Source organism: Malaclemys terrapin, chromosome 3, assembly GCF_027887155.1.
Source record: "Malaclemys terrapin pileata isolate rMalTer1 chromosome 3, rMalTer1.hap1, whole genome shotgun sequence".
In the NCBI taxonomy this organism is placed as follows: Eukaryota; Metazoa; Chordata; order Testudines; family Emydidae; genus Malaclemys; species Malaclemys terrapin.
In genome coordinates, this window is record NC_071507.1 from 125,670,691 (window position 1) to 125,693,364 (window position 22,674).

At 40.1% G+C, this 22,674-nt stretch overlaps 1 protein-coding gene across 2 annotated transcripts in view; it reads right to left on the reverse strand.

Annotated features, from left to right (window-relative positions):
• The window catches only part of FIG4 (FIG4 phosphoinositide 5-phosphatase), a 165,542-nt gene that overhangs the window by 99,518 nt on the left and 43,350 nt on the right, over window positions 1–22,674 (reverse strand). For both annotated transcript variants that reach the window (XM_054023166.1, XM_054023167.1), the window contains exons 8-14: window positions 22,123–22,223; window positions 20,459–20,621; window positions 18,300–18,397; window positions 6,960–7,093; window positions 4,829–4,945; window positions 3,242–3,287; window positions 1,488–1,636 (exon numbers count right to left, since the gene is read on the reverse strand). In XM_054023166.1, the coding sequence (XP_053879141.1) occupies window positions 1,488–1,636; window positions 3,242–3,287; window positions 4,829–4,945; window positions 6,960–7,093; window positions 18,300–18,397; window positions 20,459–20,621; window positions 22,123–22,223 (808 nt within the window). The remainder of the gene's footprint in view (window positions 1–1,487; window positions 1,637–3,241; window positions 3,288–4,828; window positions 4,946–6,959; window positions 7,094–18,299; window positions 18,398–20,458; window positions 20,622–22,122; window positions 22,224–22,674) is intronic.

Below are 22,674 nucleotides of genomic sequence, written 5' to 3' on the forward strand. Positions count from 1 at the left end.
AGTACTTGTGGCACCTTAGATACTAACAAGTTTATTTCAGCATAAGCTTTCGTGGGCTACAGCTCACTTCTTCAGATGCATAGAGTGAAACACACAGACAGAAGATATTTATACATATAGAGAACATGAAAAGGTGGAAGTACGCATACCAATTGTAAGAGGCCAATCAATTGAGATGAGCTATCAGTAGCAGCAGAAGAAAAAACTTTGAAGTGATCATCGAGATGACCTATAGAAGGTGTGAGGAGAACTCAACATGGGGGGAAAAAAATTCAATTAGTGTAATGTCCCAACCATTCCCAGTCTCTGTTTAGACCTAAGTTAATTGTGTCTAATTTGCATATTAATTCGAGTTCAGCAGTCTCTCTTTGGAGTCTGTTTTTGAAGTTTTTTTGTTGCAAAACAGACACCTTCAAGTCTGTCACTGAGTGATTAGAGAGGTTGAAGTGTTCTCCCACTGGTTTTTGAATGTTATGATTCCTGATGTCAGATTTGTGTCCATTTATTCTTTTGCGTAGAGACTGTCCAGTTTGGCCAATGTACATGGCAGAGGGGCATTGCTGGCACATGATGGCACATATCACGTTGGTAGATGTGCAGGTGAATGAGCCCCTGATGGTGTGGCTGATGTGGTTAGGTCCTATGCTGGTGTCACTTGAATAGATATGTGGACAGAGCTGGCATCGGGCTTTGTTGCAAGGATAGGTTCCTGGGTTAGTGTTTTTGTTGTATGGTGTGCGGTTGCTGGTGAGTATTTGCTTAAGGTTGGGAGGCTGTCTGTAAACGAGGACTGGTCTGTCTCCCAAGATCTGTGAGAGTGAGGGTTCATCTTTCAGGATAGGTTGTAGATCTTTGATGATGCGCTGGAATGGTTTCAGTTGGGGGCTGAAGGTGGCGGCTAGTGGCGTTCTGTTATTTTCTTTGTTGGGCCTGTCCTGTAGTAGGTGGCTTCTGGATACTCTTCTGGCTCTGTCAATCTGTTTTTTCACTTCAGCAGGTGGGTATTGTAGTTTTAAGAATGCTTGATAGAGATCTTGTAGGTGTTTATCTCTGTCTGAGGGATTGGAGCAAATGCGGTTGTATCTTAGAGCTTGGTTGTAGACAATGGATCGTGTGGTGTGTCCTGGATGTTTATTTAAAGGACAGAGTTTTCAAGTTTGAAGTTTAAGCATCAAAAGAGAAGTGCTCAGTTTTGTTATCCTGAAAGGAGCCTGATAAGCATACTAATCAAATAAAGGTAATCTTGAAGTTACATTGATTTCTGTTAAATGTCATACAGAGGGATGAATGGATAGTTTAGTTAGCTGGAAAAAAAAAAAGAACTGAACATTTATTTGATTTAAACAAAGTAATTTCACTTAAAGAAAAATTATGAAAACAACAAAATATAAAAAGCCACAGAAAAAGATAACTGCTTAATATTTGTTACAAAATTAATGCCAGGAAAAAAACGAACAACATATTTTACTAACAGTGTAATATCTTACCTAACAGCATCTGTGTCAAACTGCAAATTGGGTTTATCAATCAACCCCAAAGAATAGAGCTGATAGGCTAACGCACACTTCCCCACCATGAACTGGGCTGTGTTAGTGCGATCTAAACAGTCAACACAATTGGTTCGAAGAACACCAGTCTAGGAAAGAAAAAAGAATAAATGGGAGATTCTTCAACCAGTTCCCAATCATTACATTCATGCTTACTCCACAACGGAATTGTTCTCCTGGTTTCCTAATAAACTTGTCAAAACTCAAATACTTAATTATTCAAAATCTTGTGTGAATAGGTCAAGATCTTAAATCATTTAAGCTGCAATTGTCTATGTTACAGAAAACTGCTAAAGCTTCAATTCAAAAGAGTCTCACTATTATCAGCTTCCTGAAACACTAAACTCTTCTTCCCTCTCATAAACACACTTATGATTTATTGCCAAAAAATGTTGGGTGCCACTGCAATGCAAAAATAAAGTTTCCATTTTTAAGTCTTGCTACTAAGACTGAAATATAAAAACAAAACATGCTATCATATTGCTATGGCCATAGTACAATGGTATTTATATTTTCAACACTCCTATTCATAGGCAACAGGTGTACAAGTTCTGTTAAAGATTACAACCTGCATATCTTTCGAAACACCACCTGTGCCTGTGTTCTTCAATTACATAATGCCCACATAAGGCTTGGTATTTTATAATCTGAAGAGCTGAAAGCATAAATACCATATAATATTTTCATATGAATGCTATCTGATTTATGGCTTATTTTGTTAATGCACTACACACAGGTAGACGTGCAATACTTGAAGATGTATAAATCAAGGCAACATTCAAATGGCTTAGATGTTCTTCTTTCTTTTAGAGAGATTAAAATTAGGCTCACTCAGCTATTTATCCTTAAATATCAGACCCTTGATGTTCTGTTAATATGGAATTGAGCATTTGTTCCCTAGATTATGTAAAGTATAAAATTATAAATGATCATAGGTAAAAGGAAATAATGCTTCAGCAACATTGTATCTTGTGTGCAGAATATACAATCATGACATCCATATTTAAAATCATAAACCAGTAATTCTTTCACCATGCTATACATAGAGTAGTATTTTAAGTCAAATTGTCTGTTTAATTTTTGATCGTAACCATAATTATACAATGTGAAGACGAGAATGCTTTTAAATACTTGTTTCCATGTACATGAATTTACTATCAGAATAAAGCATGTTTATTCCATACTCAACTAAAATTTTAATGTTTGAACAATACAGTTTTTTCAATATTGAACAGTACATTTTTTCTAATTGTAAGACAAGATGTAAAAAACTCTTAAAAGCAGTGTACTGTGTGGCTTGTTGCCAATGTACTGTTAATGTTACAAAGGATAGCAACTTTCAGCGAGACTGGTACCACTATTGCTAATTTCAGAAATGGAAACAATTTAAAATGTAATATATTTCTCAGATTTCATTTGGCAAGAAGATATTTCCAACAGCACATTTTTTTCTAGCACCATCCAAAGACAGTGTGGCCCTAATCCCATTTGGGGCCTTTGGGAACTACTATAATATATATATTTATATTAGTAAAGTACTGACTCAGAGGAGAAACAGTCATCTACTGATTCATGAACAATGCTTCCTGCTGCACCTATGGTAGATGGCTCTTTGGAAGCATCCTGTCCTATCAGACTACTGACTTACATCAATAAAACTTTGTTGTAATAATAAACCAATATTATTTCAATACCTGTAAGCGACCAGTGGGAACAACAAAACCTCCCAGTTCATTCCATCTGGAAGGGAAACAAAATACCATGCCTTACAAAGTTTACTAATGTAAGGATTATAGGTCATGTCATATGTGTCTGGCTCAGTGAAATAGAGGGAAGAATTTAATAACCTGCTAAAAATTAGTCTGAAATCTCTGAGTGATTGAAAATACATGAGTGGGTGAAAACAATGTGACTATACATATCTGGTAGGACACGTGTTGCAATTAGCTTGCAATGCAAGAAATCCAGTATTGGAATAAGCGTGTGCTAAGCAGGGCCGGCTCCAGGCACCAGCTTACCAAGCAGGCGCTTGGGGCGGCCACTTTGGAGAGGGGTGGCACGTCCAGCTGTTTGGCGGCAATTCGGCGGACGGTCCCTCACTCCTGCTTGGAGCGAAGGACCTCCCGCCGAATTGCCGCTGCAGATCGTGATTTTTTTTTGTTTGTTTGTTTGGCTGCTTGCGGCGGCTAAAACCCTGGAGCCAGCCCTGGTGCTAAGACTCACAACAAATTAGCCCAAGAAAGCCAAGTACAATATGTTTCTCCCCACCTCCAAACCAAAATGCAAGTTATAGACCTTATTAGAATACAGAGATTCCCCCCAAGTTGGGAAAGTGATCACTAATGTTTATGGACAGGTTGAAGGAATTTTCTGTAATAAGGCTAAAAAATTACATAAAATACATAAATTTCAATTATGTCATAAATCAATGAGGGCCGAATTGAGCTTTCAAAGTAAAAATTGATTTCACACCCCTATTTTATCACTAATTTGAAAATTAAATAACTTATTTGCAGTTTAGAGATTTGGGAACACACAGTGTACCAGATAACTTCTGTAATGTTCTAAAAAGTTATAATAAATAATAATCTGTCTTCCCTAGACATTTTTTTATTTTTTTCTAAAAATATGAATTTCTTACAATCATGTATACAAGAGTAGGAACTGGCAAGTTTAGATGACAGGTATATTTCCTGGCACTCCTTAGAAAATGCTTTGTTTAAATTCCAAATTGTGCTTGCTTTATCTGTTCAGACACTGCATATCTTGTTTTCAATCATGCAATACAACATGAAGTGCATGCCCTGAAACAGCAAAAGAAGCTGTTCTCAGAACAAAGAACTGTTTGTTATATCTTTCAAGAATTCATGAACTGCTTAAATATAAAGGGAGAAAATGAACATTTCAGACTTAATTTGTAAAATTTGTATGTTTATTGTAGCAAGAACCACCAACTACACCAAATTTCACAAGTACACATTTACCCTGAAGATACAAGTAGCATAATTAACGGCATATTTTACACTTGTTCAATGTGTGGATAATTATAGACTATGTCCCTTTGGTTGCAGTCTTTTTCACTCTAACTGGACATTAAATTATAATTGTCACATTACTGCAATCTTTAAAAAGCCATGTTAGAGAGAGTACATATTTAGGAATATTTCATGTGTATAAGCAGTGCATGCGTGCGCACACACACACACACACCCCCCAGTTTATGTATACTCACAAACACAAACTCATCCTACCCTTTTTACTTTTCTTGTTTTCATACATACTTTTCATCTGGCCGCAAGATGCTGCAGTAGGAATCAGGACGATTTACAAAGAATCCTGTTTTCTTCACTACACTTTCCGCAATTACATTCAATCTATCCAGGACATTACACAGTTTGCTATGGGGAGAAAAAACAAATATTGAATACTCTTCTCTAGTTTTCACTGCTTGGAAAGTCTCCTATCAGTGATTTTCTTTGTAAGAAAACTTGCAGTTCACACCCATGTCCATATCTACTGACCAGACATTACAGCAACAGCAATGTTTTCATACCAGTTTTGCTTACTTCACATAATTAAAAAGGGACATTGGTAAATGATTAAAATGTACCATTCTATCAATCTTTGCAGAATCTACATTTTATCAGCAGTGATTTTATAATTACTTCCAGATCACTGATGAAAATGTTGAATAGCTTCAGGCCTAGTACCAATCACTGTAAAACCCCATTAGAAACGTCCCCGTTCAATGATGAATTCTCATTGACAATGTCTTCTGGATATCTATCAGTCATCCAGTTCATACTCTATTTAACATGTGCTTTATTAATACTGTATAGGCTGCCAATTTTTTAAAATCAGAATGTCATGTGGTGGTACTAAGTCAAATGCTTTCCAAAAGTATAAGTATTGTAGTTACCTTTAGCAACCAAACCTTAATCTCAAAGAATGAAATCTGGTTTGTTTGACAAGATTTATTTTTAATAAAAAACATGTTTACTGGTTATATTATATTAATTCTATTCCTATCTTAATTCTTTATTAATTGAATCATGTATCGACTTTTCCCCCTTATTTTGGCTGGGACTGATGACAGACTAACTGGCCTATAGTTACCCAGCTCATTACACTTCCCCTTTTTGAATATTGACACAACATTAGCATTCTTCCAGCCTTCAGGAGTTTCCTCTATATTCAGCTAAGCAGCTGGAGTAGATAGATGTGGGCTTTTGAGACAGCAAGTCTGAAGCCTCAAATGTGTCTCCCTTCTTGTGTGGAAAGTGAAGACATGACTAACCACACACTGGGATTCACGGTCTCTCCCCCAACCCTGGCATATGAGGCACGTGACATGGACATAACACATTTCTTGAAGCTCCTACAGGACTCATGGCCTAGGGACTACCCAAGGTAGATATCTAGGCTACGATAATCCATACTACACTAACTAAAAATTGTTAATTACTGAAGGATAAAATGAATTAGACTATAATAATCTAGCCTGAGGACATAAAAGCAAGGTTCAGTTAGCTCTCTGCAGCAATGGAACTGATGCAGTTGGAAGATGTGCTGCCTTACACAGTGTAGGGCAATGATGTCACCCTCATCCTAGATCACTCATGAACCTCCCAAATGACATGGCTTTTCAAGGAAATTCCACAGGCTCAACATGCAGGTGGCGTATTCCACCAATAGGAATGCACAAAGGCAGTGAAGAAAAACACATTTTCAAAATTCAAAATTGAAACAGCAGCATTGGTAACTACAGATAAAGATACTTGTGGAAGACAAAATGGCATGTGTCAAAAGGCCTGCAGAGGTGCAAATCATCTGACTGATAAAAAAATACATCATGATAAAATAGGGGTGGTTAGAGAAACTTAGGCAGAGCTATATTGTGTCAGAATGGGTAGTTCTGTTGAAATCAAAAAGATTCATGAAATCAGATTGATTTCACCTGAATATCTTTTTAGAAGAAAACTAGAAAAAAGTTCTGATAATGTCAAAAAAAATCCTACTTCCACATTTTTGGAATGGTACGTTTTGATTTTGTTTTTGCCTTGAAATGACTTTTTCAAAATTTAATTTTGCATTATAATACAAATAAAAACAAAATGATTTTGTCAAAACATTTCAATTGACCTGTAATAAGGCTTTTTTACCCCAAATTTTCCTTTGGAGAATTTCAAATTTTTGGTTTTCATTCCCATTTGGAACAAACCAAATTCTGAAATCTCAAAATCCTTCATGAAACAGAACTTCCTCCCTCCTGACACCTGTAAAAATGTTCTGATCTCCTAAAGCCACCCTCACACTGGCAAGATATAGCAAAGAAATTTAAAAAACATTTATCCCTGTCACTGATCACTAATGAACTATGATGACATCCATACAGAGAAAGAATTTGCCCACCTTTTTGTGTATTTGGCCATATCCCAAGGAATATACACAATAGCATGTTCTGGGGGTAAAAACTGATTGAGATATGTCACTGCACCAACAAGTTCTTCACTCAGAATCCTTTCATGCTTTCTTTTTTCACGTTCCTTAATCAAAGCCAGAAAAAATTACCATTAACATTTTTGAGCTAACAGGTCTAAATGTTAAAATGTTCATACACACACACACCTCTGATTTTAGTATTTCATAGTTTATAGGTATAAAACAGGAGGAACAAGCAGCATGCATAAGAAAATGGGGGGGGAGGCCAGGGGAGTGTTTATGCAACATTAAGGCAGACAGTTAAAAATGACCAAACATCAGGAAATTCAGTAAAGTTCTAAGTAATATATTAGGCTTTATAATCTATGATAAACAGAATTATATTATGAAATATATTTATCCAGAAAAGTAAGAATAGCCATACTATATATGTGCAAAAAATTGGTCGATTTATTTAAATCACTGATTTTTGTTATTATTGAAATCAGCAAGCAGGAAACCTTGGTTTAAATCATCGTTTTTAAACTTGTTTCATATTTCTACTTTTTAGTTGTTTTCTGAAAGCAAGCTTGATTCTCTTTGGGTTGGTAACCATTAAAGCATATGGATTTGTAACTAAATATAGCTTTTACACTAAATTTGGTGCTTCTTTTAGCTAACCGGGAGGATACACTATATCTATATACATTTGTTTAAGCAATTACATAGCTTAATTAACATTTATTTAGACTCTTAATTTTTACATTTTTCATAATATTAGAAAATAGTGAAAGATGCCTTTCTTATTTACTGGATGAATTTGTTACTTGTGATTTGTGTCAAGCTCTATTTGGATAGAAATTAAAATTCAATTAAAATGCACAAAACAGCATTTTATTTTTTTATTAGTTAAATAAAACTACCTTCGGAGCTGGATACATAATAAATTATCAAAACATGTTTTGCATTTAAAAACTAACTGAATTATTAAACAAAGAAAGTAGTGAATTGAACTGACTGTTTCTGGTCACCATGCCCTTCAAAACTTAAGAACAGGGACAGGTAAACTTTTTGGCCTGAGGGCCGCATCGAGTTTCAGAAATTGTATGGAGGGCCAGTTAGGGGAGGCTGCACCCCCCCAAACAGCCAGGCGTGGCCCGGCCCCTGCCCCCTATCCCCCCTGCTTCTCACCCCCTGACGGCACCCCCCGGGACCCCTGCCCCATCTACCCCGCCCACTCCCTGTCCCCTGACTGCCCCCGGAACCTCCACCCCTGACTGCCCCCGCCGCCACATCCAATCCCTCCTCTCATTCCTGACTGCTCCCCAAGACCCCTGCACTCATTCAACCTCCCCACCCTCTGACCGCCCGACCCCTATCCACACACCCCGCCCCCTGACCACCACCTCGAACTCCCCTGCCCTCTATCCAACCCCCCTTGCTCCCTGCCTCCTTACCACACTACCTGGAGCATTGCGCCGGCGGCACAGCACGCTGAGGCTGCGGGGGAGGGGCCAGGGTGAGCCTTCCGGGGCAGGAGCTCAGGGGCGGGGCAGGAGGGTCCCGCGGGTCGGATGTGGCCCGCGGGCCGTAGTTTGCCCACCTCTGCTTTAGAACTAGTAGATCTCATTCTCTCACACCTGCTTTTTATCCAAAGATTGGAAGGAGAAAACAAACTTTCCTGATTTTTCAACTCCCAATTGGTTTAACTTCAACTGAACCAGTCACTGAACTGAACTAGTTGAATAAATTAAGATGAAGAAAATATTCTCTCTGCACCTGCGGAAAAGGCTATTGATGTTAAAAGCTGGTTCAGGCAGTTCAACAAAGTCTGGTTCCAGGCGCTCACACAGTGACTTTCACTGTTCAGTGGTAGCACTCCTTTAAGTCTGGCAGCAAACATGTACGGTTTAATTTTTTTTTTAAATGAAATTTTTAAAAATGAAATTTTAACCAAATTATAGTAAGCCCAGGCCTTAACAGAGGCTGTCAATTTCAAGTTTAATTATAAACCGGGTATCTTAAAATAAATCTGTATTCAATTAAAATTTTTAAAAATCGATTTTTAATTGATTTATATCCACTCTGGCAACAAAGAGTTAACAACAGTGCTGGAATCTGAACATTTTGATATCAGATTTTTTTGTATGGAATCCAAGGTTGCATTAACAGAGCTTTTCATTCTATTTCCTACATAACTTTTTAAGAGGAAATAAAGAGGATAGAAAGGAGAAAAAGGGGAGGAAAATGAAGCTAATTCAGGTCTAGAACTTACAAGCTCCTCCAGCAGATCTCATAAGCTCTCTGACTCCAGAGCTGTTCAGACTAGCTATAGTGTTCTTGTAGCTTTTTCAAATTAACAAATGAACATTTAACTTGCTACACACTGTGCAGTGTATCTTTATTTTACTCTGTACTAAAGGACATTTTCTACTGTGCACATAGAAATAATTTTTAAATAGTTGTACCTTTTTAAACCAAAAGTAATATTTTTCAAACCAAACAGTACCTTAATGACTACTTTCATGACAAGTTTCTAACATAAGCCATTTTTGCTGTAACATTGCTCAAAAAGCATGTTAAGAATTATTATTATTATTTTAAAGAGGGAAAGTATTCTCACTCTCTGTACACTCCTGAGAAACATTAATGGTGGAATTTTCCTACAACATTCCAAAAATTATTTATGATCAGAGACTAAGCATAGGAAGTTTAACCCCAAAAGGCGAATTTTCAGAATGTTCTCATTCTGTCAATAGTGACTAAAAGTAGAAGCTGTTTTGCAACTCTTAACTATAATAGGCACTACTGATGTCCACTATTATATAAACTCGATCAGATTTAAAAACTAGATAGACAGAAAAAAGCTGTACATTTTAACAAGTATGATTGTTACTTAGAACTACAAGATGCTATGTATAGAATCTGCAGGAAACATAGCTATCAGTGGATACTGCTGAGGTGGGCAGCATAACCTTCTGAGGAATAGGGAAAGGGAAAAAAAAGAAAAAAAAAGAGAGTGAAGAGTGGGGGGAGGGAGAGGAAAGAGACAGGAGAAGTGAGAAATGGTCTCAAGTAAATAGGATGAAATTCAATAAGGACAAATGAAAAGTGCTCCACTTAGGAAGGAACAATCAGTTGCACACATACAAAATGGGAAATGACTGCTTAGGAAGGAGTACTGCATAAAGGGATGTGGGGATCATAGTGGATCACAAGCTAAATATTAGTCAACAGTGTAACACTGTTGCAAAAAAAGCAAACATCATTCTGGGATGTATTAGCAGAAGTGTTGTAAGCAGGATGCGAGAAGGAATTCTTCTGCTCTACTCCACACTGATTAGGCCTCAACTGGAGTATTGTGTCCAATTCTGGGAGCCTCATTTTAGGAAAGATGTGTACCATTGGAGAAAGTCCAGAGAAGAGCAATAAAAATGTTTAAAGATCTAGAAACAGGGCCGGCTCTGGCTTTTTTGCTGCCCCAAGCAAAAAAAAAAAAAAAAATCAGGGTGGCCGGAGCGGCAAAGCAGGAAAAAAACAAAAACAAAAAAAAACCCCAACACCTGCGGCGCGGCCAGAGCGGCAAACCAGGAAAAAAAAACCTGTGGCTAGCAGGGGGGAGGAGGAGGGAGCGAGGGGAGAGAGAGAAAGGAGGTGGCCAGGGCTTCAGCAGGGTGCTCCCCATGCGGCCCCGACCTCCGCGCCGCCTGCCAGGAGGGCTCCGCGCCGCTCCGGTCGGCGGGGAGGGAAGGACGCGGGCTGCCCTGCCGGGCTTGCTACAGACCTGGCACCGTAGAATCTGCCGCCCCAAGCACGAGCTTGCTCAGCTGGTGCCTGGAGCTGGCCCTGTCTAGAAAACATGACCTATGAGGGAAGATTGAAAAAATTGGGTTTATTTAGCTTGGAAGAGAGAAGACAGAGGGGACATAACAGTTTTCAAGTACATAAAAGTTGTTACAAAGAAGAGGGAGAAAAACTGTTCTCCTTAACCTCTGAGGATAGGACAAGAAGCAATGGGTTTAAATTGCATCACCCTTTGCCAGAGACGGGTCTCATGGGCCCCCTCCCTTCCCCAGGCGAATGAGGATCAAGCCGGACAGCCAGAGCGTGCACAGCCTTCATCCCCACCGGGCTGGGTGCTCTGCTCACTGAGAGCTGGAAAGCTGGGCTCTGAAGAGCCCAGTGGCCCCTAATGGCCTCCAGCTGCTCTGCAAGCCCAAATTGGAGGGGGGGCGGAGGGGAGGGGAGAGAGATACACGACATGAAATTCTGTACAAATGCTGCATTGCACAGTGGTGCAGAATTCCCCCAGGAGTAAAATTTTAATAGTTCGCGCTGAAATTTTCCATGCTAGGAGCCTGTCTCAGGCTGAATTTTTTTTTTTTTTTTAAAAGGCTCAACCAAAACTGTTCAATGGTTTCCAAGAACAAGATTAGAAGAAAATAAGTTATTCACGTTAAAAAAAATTTGGTGGTCTTTTCTTTGAAAAGTTCTAGCACCACCATACTTTGGAGCAGGGGCTTGGAATATGACAGTAGTATCCTTTGTGTCAGAAACGAGCCTTCTGAAAATCTGCCCAAATGGGGCCAAGTTATAAGCCTCTGGGGAAAAAAAATCCGTTTTCACATATTCAGAGACTTGCTAGAGTTTAATAGCTTAAATCTCTAAAGAATCCATCCTCACTGACCATGCTCCATCTTCTCCCAGTTCCTAGTGCTGACCAGACTTTGCATACACTTGTTCCACAGAGCAGTGAGCATGCTCCATCCCAGAGCTAAAGAAGACTTTTGCTATAAGGGCTGCTGAGCGCTGGGATGGGGCGAGGTACCAGAACTGAGTAAGGAAGCCGGTCTCTCCTGTGGTCTCTATAAGCAAACCTTCCCTCCCCCCAACCTGCTGGCACCAAGACAGTATGAAGGAGGAAGTCATCTGATTCAAATACAGAGGGGACAAGAGCGAGGGTGGAGGGAGGACTTGGTGAGTAGATTGGGACAAGGAACCTGAGGGATGGAGACTGGGGCTAGGGTGTAAACTGGAATTGGCTGGGCAAGAAGACTAAGTTTGGGAACCAGAGGGCTGGGGTGGAAAGGGAGACACCTGACAAAGAGCTGGAGCAGTGGCGGAGCGGGGGAGAACTGGGACTAGCTGGGCACAGAGACTGTGACAAGAAGTCAGGGGAGGTGAGGACACACAAATTGGATGGGACTGGGAGTCAGTGGGGGTGACAAAGCTAGGAGGAAAGAGACCAACAAATCAGGGATTTGGGGAGAGAACTGAGACTGCCTGGGCAAGGAAACTGAGGAGTAGCAGTGGGAGACTGGTTCTGGAGTCTGAAGGGGTGAGGCCTGAGGAATGGAAACTGGGATTGAGTATGTGAGGAGAACCGGACTATGGGACTAGGACAAGGAGTCAGAGTTGGGGTAGATAAGACTGGGAGAGGATGGCATAGAAAGGGTCAGCTTGGGGGAAATGGGCAGTAGAGTCTATGCCCCTTAGAGCAGTGGGTCTCAACCAGGAGCCTGGGGGGCCAAGAGCAGGTTTCAGAGGGTCTGCTAAGCATGGCCAGCATTAGACTTTCTAGGGCCCAGGGCAGAAAGCCAACGCCCCACCGTGCAGGACTGCAGCCCCGGGCCCTGAGCCTGACCATCAGGGCTGAAGCCCTGTGGTGTGGGCCCCCGGCAACTGCCCTGCTTGCTACCACTTAATGCTGGCCCTGGCTTTTATATGCAAAAACACAGTTGTGGCACAGCTGGGCCATGGAGTTTTTATAGCATGTTAGAGGGGGGCCTCAGAAAGAAAAATGTTGAGAACCGCTGCCCTAGAGCACATTTCCCTCAGGCTTGGAATGGAAGAAGAGATTCTTGAGTTTCACAGCCTCTGCTGTCAACAAATATCTCCAAAACCTGCTGGCAAAGTGTCCCATCTCTCTCTAGTGCTGGTCCATAAAGAGTTTAATAACCTACTATTGCTATCAGTTACTCTGTAAACTGAAAATGGCAGACCTAAGAGTGGATCTAAAGGTTTCAACCCTGCTGATGAACTACGTGGGTATCAACATGATGTCATGTGATGGAATGAGGCCAATTCTATTTGTAATAGGCTCTCATGACCAGGATCCCTGAAGAGGGATGGTGATGGGGTAGCCCCAGGCTATGATCTCCAGCAGATCACGCCCAGTGGAATGGGTTCAGGTGGCTTCCAAAGGTTGTGCTCTCTGAATTGGTTCCTAAGCAGATCTTGACCTCCCATCAAATTTTCTGACAGGCTATCACTTTGGAATGTGGGGCCGAAGTCTAGGAGAGTTGACTCCCCTTCCTCTACCTCAAATGTTTCTGTCAGGGTACTACATTTGTCTGTGGTAAGATAGGGAGCATGGTCTCTGCTGGTGCAATGGCTGAGGGCTGTGTAGTTGCGGATGGGGAAGTGTAGATCCCCAGCAAGCACAGGGTCACTTTGGAATCTTCCAGTAAATGTAGGGTGCTATCAGTTAGTTCGATGAACAGCTCTGAGCCCTCAATGAGCAAGCCATCATTCATGGCTTGTACCTTGTGAGGGATACATGAGGCTTGGAGCTACACAACTCTCTGCATGTTCACATGCAGGTAGCCATAGACCTGGATGGCGTGTTACAGGTATCCATCACTGCCTGCAGGACTATCTTGGACACAAGTTGGCCTTCTTTTTTAGTGTTTTTCAGCTCCTCTCTCTTCTGTGAGGCAGCCTGGCCTGGAAAGGTGTCACCCTGTCCATTGTTAAAAAGTCATATTTGGCCAATAAAGCCTGGCAGTTGGACTTGCTCCAAAAATATCTAAGCGTCTAGGATCCTTGTCCTTAGATGAGTCCTGGTGGGTGTAAAAGTACTTGAATCCCAGGTGTGGGGAGGATACCTGTATTATTTCTCTACACGTTTCACTCATGGTGTTATAAGTTGTTGGCATTTGCCACAAAGCTCTTGCCAGATCTAGGAGGCTTTCATTCATGTTGAGGGCAATCCTGGTGAGACCAGTGGTCAACAATATGATAAGCAGCTCACGAGACTTCTGGGAGATGACCAAAGTCACAATGTACAGGGCATCTCTGATCAGCACCAGGAGTTCTTGAAAGGTCTTGAAATCATCCAGTGCTGGTATAGGTACTGAGGCTACTGCCTTGTCTGGGGACTATAAGGAGAAGTCATTAGGCAGTAAGAAGAGTTGTTTGGCCTTTCGTTCCTTTTTTGTTTGTTTGTTTTCTATGGAGGACAGAGGTCCTTCATCAGTGTTTGGGGTGACCCCATTCAGCACCCTGCTTTTACATCTGAAGCATCAAATTCAAAGTTGGGGCTGTCAATGACTTTGGCACCAGGGATGGTGACACAGGTGCCAGAGTTGACACTGGAGCCAGGTGTGCCACCTTTGGTGCTATTTTCTCTGCAGAGATCATTGGAACTGCCTGTGTGCTAGATGGAGCACTGGAAGACATAGACTTGACCGTTAGATGGGTCTTGGCGCTTGGGTCTTCTGGATCCAATGCCACTCAGATTGCTCCAGAAGATGAATCTTCAGCATTGCATTTCTTGAATTGTGGGTTTTTGCAGAGAAGAAAAGGCAAACTGAGAACCTGTTTGGGATATGAGACTTTCTGAAACAGAACAGATATCTTCCATCTTAGTGGAATTTGCCCATTGCAGGATGGACAAGTACAGGCAACCTTAATTCTGACATCTCTTAACTTTGAGTCCTTGGCTTTGCAAGCTTAATAATGTTCTTTTCACATGCTCTTGCTGGGATTTACATAAACAAATCCCAGCAAGAGCACATATAATTTGTTACTAATTACTACCACTTTCCACATTGCACAGAAAAGCAGAAGACATTTATAAACTCACTGACCTTTAAGAATTCTCCAAAGAGTAAGAGTACCTGAGGTAAAAATGGTCAGTGGTTGTGTTGAAGTTGGATCAACACTCACCTGCATAGGAAAATACAATTTTCCCCACTGCACATAAGTAGTAGAAAAGCATTAATTTTAGCATGCTAGTATTGAGCACCTACAGAGACACATTTTCAGCCACACTACAAAAGCCTTGTGAATAAAAGCACATAATGATTCACATGTCAGGGTCATGTGAATCTGGATTCACATTTTAGTGCTGGCCTTTGAAAACTAAATCTATAAATAAGAGAATCATTTTCTTGTCAACAAAGTATATCTCAAGTTGTTTACCACAGATTCATGTGCTGATTCTTAAAAGCATACTCAAACAAGAGCTTTAAGAAACAGAAAATAATGGGACTTTGCTATTTACTACTTCAGCTTACAGATTCTCAAAATCAGCCTTTTGTATTTTTTCAATTTTTTTAATTAGAGACTTATATTGCATGCATATAAGACATCCTTTCTAAACTGAATATATCTCTACAACATACTATAATGGTACAATAACAATGAAGAAGATTGAGAGAATATGAAATCAGATAGAATTAAATGAAAGATTCCTATGAGACAGTAGTAAGTATACTACAATCTAATGAAGAACACATTGAAATGACATATGATGGTTCTTATAACAAGTACTGTAAGTATGTATTATCCAAATAAAAATAAATTAAAATACACCTCTACCCCAATAGAACGCGACCTGATATAACACAAATTCGGATATAACGCAGTAAAGCAGTGCTCCAGGGGGGCAGGGCTGCACACTCCAGTGGATCAAAGCAAGTTTGATATAACGCAGTTTCACCTATAACACGGTACGTTTTTTTGGCTCCCAAGGACAGAGTTATATCCAGGTAGAGGTGTATATCAGCGATAGCCATTGTGACAGACCCAGACCAGTGGGGTACAGGAGTCTGGTAGAGGGCAAATATACTGGTCACTGGATGAGTAGTTTTCTGTTCCCTGAGTGACCAGAGCAAGGGCTGCACTAGAGTAATCAGGAACCTGCTAGAACCAGTTAAGGCAGGCAGGCTAATTAGGACACCTGGAGCCAATTAAGAAGCAGCTTCTAGAATCAATTAAGGCTGGCTAATCAGGGCACCTTGGTTTTAAAAAGGAGCTCACTTCAGTTTGTGGGGGGAGTGTGAGGAGCTAGGAGCAAGAGGCGCAAGGAGTTGAGAGTGAGAGGGTGTGCTGCTGGAGGACTGAGGAGCACAAGCGTTATCAGACACCAGGAGGAAGGTCCTGTGGTGAGAATAAGGAAGGTATTTGGAGGAGGCCATGGGGAAGTAGCCCAGGGAGTTGTAGCTGTCATGCAGCTGTTACAGGAGGCACTACAGACCGCTGCAGTCCACAGGGTCCTGGGCTGGAACCCGGAGTAGGGGACGGGCCCGGGTTCCCCCCAAACCTCCCAATTGACCTGGACTGTGGGTTCTTCTAGAGGGGAAGGTCTCTGGGTTGTTCCCCAACCCACATGGTGAATCTCTGAAGCAAGAAAATCCTCCAATAAGCGCAGGACCCACCAAGATAGAGGAGGAACTTTGTCACACCATATACCTCTTCTGCAACTATTTCTTTTCTACATTTCCTTTCTCCATAGGCATTGTATAATTAATTAGGTCTATTAAATCATTTTATTGTTATTACAATTGTATTTATTTTCTTTAAAACGTACATATTTTACCCATATGGTCACAAAAGTTATGAAGCAGTTAGTAACAGAAACATTAAGATGAAATTCCTCCTTTTCTGCTCTGAACTTTTTTGTTAAGAGGCAAAACATACATTAAACATTCACTTTTTCATCATATTTTGAATAGATATACTGCAGTTTTTGGATTGAATTATTCAAAAGTTCAAAATTTATTTTCTTCCAAGTGTTCTTTTTAATTTATGTTCAAAGTATTAATGCCCTTTTATAAATTCAAACATGAATTATACAGTTAAATCCAAGATTATACATATAACTGTACCTAATTTTGTTCAGCTCATTTGTTTAAAGACACAATCCAGTAATCTATCAATGTGAGTAATGTTCTTTGCATGCAACTTCTTAGTATGATTGGACCCTTATTGCCATCACCTATCTTCTTCCTCCAAAAATAGGAGAGGACAAATTGGTCCCTGTGTGGGATATATGTATTTACAGTGGTTTTCATTCTCAGAATAAGTTGGGCCCCCTGGATGCTAATCAAGGACTGTTTGGTCTTTTCAATAAAGTGTCTGGCTTATGAAGGTATTGGATTCAAATACTGTTCAACAGATATTGTCTGTCACACACTCTCTCACTGTCAAACAGATCCTTATATTTTCAAGACTTATTTATCGTTAGCATCTGAAAAATATTCAACACTTAATACATATCTAAATTACTCTCTTTGATGAGAAGGCTAAAAGTAATATTTATATTTAATATTCCATCATCATCCAGACTGCCTGTCAAATGCTTAAGATATGCATTAGACACTGACAGACAAAAGGAGAATTTACTGTTTTTCAAGATGTTTTGCATGGGGTACAGTAGTTTTAGTTTGGAAATTTATCACCAAGACTTCTTGCAGTCATATGATGGTACTGCGGCATACTTTAGTGGTAAATAGAGTGAAGCAGAAACAAGAAAGATGGCCTTTTGGTTAAAGCACTGGGGACTGGAATCAGAATATTTAGATTCAGTTCCTGGCTCTGCCACAGATTTCCATACCTATATTACTGTCTGGACATATTTTAAACCCATGGTTCAAATATTGCTGCTCAAGGTGGGGTGATTCCAATAGCCTGAAAGGAAACATTAAGTATGTATTGCAAGAAGTGTACAATCATTAAGGATATTTTATTTCTGGAGAACTATACTGGCAGTCTAGTTATAATGCAAGGTACACCAGGGTAGGGGAACAGGTTTGAGAAAAAGGTCCTCCATTTGTGGGCTGGTATTAGCTCATTGTGAGATGGAATTAGCGCATTCGGACCCAATCAAAATGGATCCTCATGTTTCACTATAAAATGTAATCCTTCTGGCTGTTTCAAAATTGCATAGAAAAGCTCCACTGGGAGCCATATCCAACTCTTCTGTGTTAGAAGGACAACTGATACATTGAAACCAGCTTAACGATGGATAGGAGTGAAAACAGCAAGGGAGGAATTTCACCTGTTTGTTCATTCAAGCTTTCCTACAAGTAATCTTGTTATTTATTAATCTGAAAATATGCATTTTCTATTAGAAACTAATATTAAATTTATATTTAGTGCAAGGCCAGTTTTCAGAACCAAATTTAAGCAGCAAAACTCTCATTGGCTTTAATGAGTCTATAATCGGGCTTTAAATGCAAAAACTTAGTATAATTAAAATTATTTTTATTTTAAGTTTATTGATTTATTTATACCACACCAAGTTATGACTAAACAATACTGTACCTTCACAAGATTCAAAATGATAATGGGAGAGCCAAACCTCTGAAGCATTTGATCAAAGTGAAGTGCAGCTATGTGCGCAAATGGATCTGCTTGGTCCACTGGAACAAAGTAAATTAAATATATTCAAGGGAAAAAAAATTCGGATTCTGAAAGGTTACTTTCCTATGAATGCATTTTTTATAAAAGATTTACTAATTTTTTAATAATATCAATACAATTCACACCTCTCTATCATTAAAGAAACAACAGGGTAAAAGCAAAGGTTTTCCCTTTAATTTTTTTTTTTTTAAGTTTGTCAAAAATTAGATAACTAGAAAGAAACTGTTACTTACCTGTTCTGTAACCTCTTTCACTTTTACATCCATTCCACTTCTGTTCTACACACAACCAGTGCACTGGACCCAGAGATGTTTTTCACTTAGATACCCACTGGGGCAGCACTTGTGCAAGCTAGCCAGTGATATAAAGGGCGGGGACAGTTACTGACTAACAAACTCAAGCCCAGTCCAGTAAAGAACATATGAATGTGCTAAACTCTGAGCATGTGAGTAGTCCCACTGAAGTCAAAGGGCAAATATATCCTGGCCCCATGAAAGTTAAGGGGAATTTTTCAATTGGTTAACAGCGCCAGGATGTCATCCAAAATGTTCTTCCATGGGAGACAAACAGATAAATGACTATTTGGGTACAGAATCATGAGCACAAAGAAGGCTGCAGTCTTCATAGAATCATAGAATATCGGGGTTGGGACCTCAAGAGGTCATCTAGTCCAACCCCCTGCTCAAAGCAGGACCAATTCCCAACTAAATCATCCCAGCCAGGGTTTTGTCAAGCCGGGCCTTAAAAACCTCCAAGGAAGGAGACTCCACCACCTCCCTAGGTAACGCATTCCAGTGTTTCACCACCCTCCTAGTGAAATAGTTTTTCCTAATATCCAACCTGGACCTCCCCCACTGCAACTTGAGACCATTGCTCTTTGTTCTGTCATCTGCCACCACTGAGAACAGCCGAGCTCCATCCTCTTTGGAACCCCACTTCAGGTAGTTGAAGGCTGCTATCAAATCCCCCCCTCATTCTTCTCTTCTGGAGACTAAACAATCCCAGTTCCCTCAGCCTCTCCTCATAAGTCATGTGCTCCAGACCCCTAATCAGTTTTTGTTGCCCTCCGCTGGACTCTTTCCAATTTTTCCACATCCTTCTTGTAGTGTGGGGCCCAAAACTGGACACAGTATTCCAGATGAGGCCTCACCAATGTCGAATAAAGGGGAACGATCATGTTCCTCGATCTGCTGGCAATGCCCCTACTTATACAGCCCAAAATGCCGTTAGCCTTCTTGGCAACAAGAGCACACTGTTAACTCATATCCAGCTTCTCGTCCACTGTGACCCCTAGGTCCTTTTCTGCAGAACTGCTACCTAGCCATTCGGTCCCTAGTCTGTAGCAGTGCATGGGATTCTTCTGTCCTAAGTGCAGGACTCCGCACTTGTCCTTGTTGAACCTCATCAGGTTTTTTTTGGCCCAATCCTCTAATTTGTCTAGGTCCCTCTGTATCCGATCCCTACCCTCTAGTGTATCTACCACGCCTCCTAGTTTAGTGTCATCTGCAAACTTGCTGAGTGCAGTCCACACCATCTTCCAGATCATTAATAAAGATATTAAACAAAACCAGCCCCAGGACCGACCCTTGGGGTACTCCGCTTGAAACCGGCTGCCAACTAGACATGGAGCCATTGATCACTACCCGTTGAGCCCGACGATCTAGCCAGCTTTCTATGCACCTTACAGTCCATTCATCCAGCCCATACTTCTTTAACTTGGTGGCAAGAATACTGTGGGAGACCGTATCAAAAGCTTTGCCACATTAGGGCAATAAAGGGCCACTGTGGGCACAACATCTAATATTAAGAAGTCACCAAATTCCTCAAGTCTAATTTCAATCTGGAACTAATTTTTGTGGCTAACTAATGAACACTTTCATAAACCAGGATTTTATAAAATTGCTGGTCAATCTTTAAATGTAGCTTCACAGTGAAGAAACAAAGATACAATTTTTTTTAGTTTTTACAAGATTAACCTTCACCTATTCTCTCTCTGGCATGTTCTTTTAGGAAAACACATTGCTTACCATAGGCTACCATAAAGAATATATTGAACATACATGTAATTGGTGGCTTAGGAATCATAGTCGAAATATCTTGAGACCAGTATAGTGGGACTGAGCCTCGAACTTGAACGTAAGAAGAATAGCTCCCTGCAGAAAATGACATCACTGAAGCATCACAAAGTATTTGTTCAGTTTCTACTTCATTAGCAACATCCCCCTGAAACAAACAAAAAAAATGCAAATACTGTAGACATTAAATTTCAGAGCTGCATACATAGATACTGAAACAACACTGTGAATGACAGGACTAATTAAAACTAAAAATAAGGGATGTCAAATCATAGCACAAGAATTCCAAAGCAGGGAACTGAATTGGTCACAGTTGCCAACTTTCACATGGTAAATAAGTACCCCAATTTTCACAATATGCCAAAAAACAAGCTAATCCCATTTCAAAACAAGGCCAAAAGAAGTCATTCCCTAAGAACCCCAACACTCTATGTGACCAGATCCCCCGGCATGCAGTCTGGGACTGTGGTGGGCCTGCTGTGCACCCCTGACTCTCTCCCACACTTGCCCCTGCTTGCAGGGAGCTGATCAATAAAAAAGAAGCAACAAGCTACAAGCCAAAAACTAGCCAACAAGCAACTTTACAAGCCAATTAAGCCAAAAACAAGCCAATTTCTGTGTGTTTTTTTTCATGGGTTTGGCGTGTCTGATATAACTCCCATCTTTTGATTACTTTTGTATCAGCATGCAAAGATACACGTTACTATTGGTCACAAAATTGTCCAGCCCTTTTTAAATCCCGCTATAAAATATTTAACTTAAAACAGAGACAGGGTTAGTGCAAAAAGTTGTTCTAAATGTGTCCAAGAATCACACATGGCCAAAATCTGCTTGCTACCTGATTATGGAGCTGAAGAGGCATTAGTCCTGAAGAGGTCTGACTGATTGTAACTTGGTTTGATGCAAGCAAAACAAATATTGTTAGGTAGTGATGCAAGGTGATAAATAATTAGGATTGAGGTCAGGCAGGCTTTGGATAACTGATCATCAGATTCATGAAAAAAGTTGGTTGCCTCCCTGCCTCTGGCCCCAATCCTACAATATGATGTACTAGCATAGACCCAAATGTCTGTGCAGAGCCTAGAGGATGCCAGTGGTACCACAAGGGAGCATAAAGATCTACATCATCTCACTGCAGTGTTGGGCCCTAAATATAGGTCTGTATATCGGGTTATTTCTCTACAGACTGGATTTCAACAGCTATTACATACAGTGCAAAGAAAATGTGCACCAGCATACACATGAAAGAACTATGAGTAACTATATAAAATTTCAACATATTTGCTGTAATAAATTATGAGTAACTACAGCATGAATTCTCTACAGCAAATTAAATCCCATTTGCTGCTGTTATATCTTTCAACTCATCAGAATTTTCTTTTCTACCTTACAGGTAAATACCTCACTATATTCATTAAAGTATTACAACAGAAACTTTTCTTATCCTGGCTTTCATTTCTTATATTTAATTTAATTATCGTAAAATTTACATTTTTCCCCTTGACATTTTGACTATGGATGTGATAACTATAAAATGAAGAATAAGCTACCAAAACCTTAAGGACACCATACTGCTCTCTACTAAGGAAGTAGGATAAGACCTTCATGTAGTGCAGTACAAAATGAAAGTTGAGAGAGATTTAGTTTACCTCAGAGTTTGCTCCTCTCTTTAGAAAACGTGTTCCAGCAAATCTGCTTGATCTTCTGGCTATCAGAGTGACATGCACTGGACGACCATATATTAACAGTTCTTGGAAGTAAGGTTAAGATTTACACATTTTATGATTCCCAAAGCTATTTTCCTTTCATTTACTTTAGTCCTGGCCAATGTTAAAAAAAAAATGTACTCCAAAGAAAATGTATTTTATTGTGCTTTTTTCTGAATGAAAACCCTATTTTAATATTATTTCATAAGACCTCTAACAACACAGGTGAACATAATTCCTTTTTACTTTTTCAGATTTCTTTAACGAGTGGGAGAGACATTAATTCCCTTTTCAACCATAATCATTTGTATAGTGCTTTCCATTTTCAAAGCTCTTTACAATAAATCAACTAATCCGCACAACCACCTTATGGAAGAAGATAAATATTACTTCCATTTTACAGAAGGAACAATGTAGGCAGAGCTGTTACAAGATTTATCTAAGGCCCCCAGAGGAGTCCATGTCAACTCTGGGATTAGGAACGCCTGAGTTTTA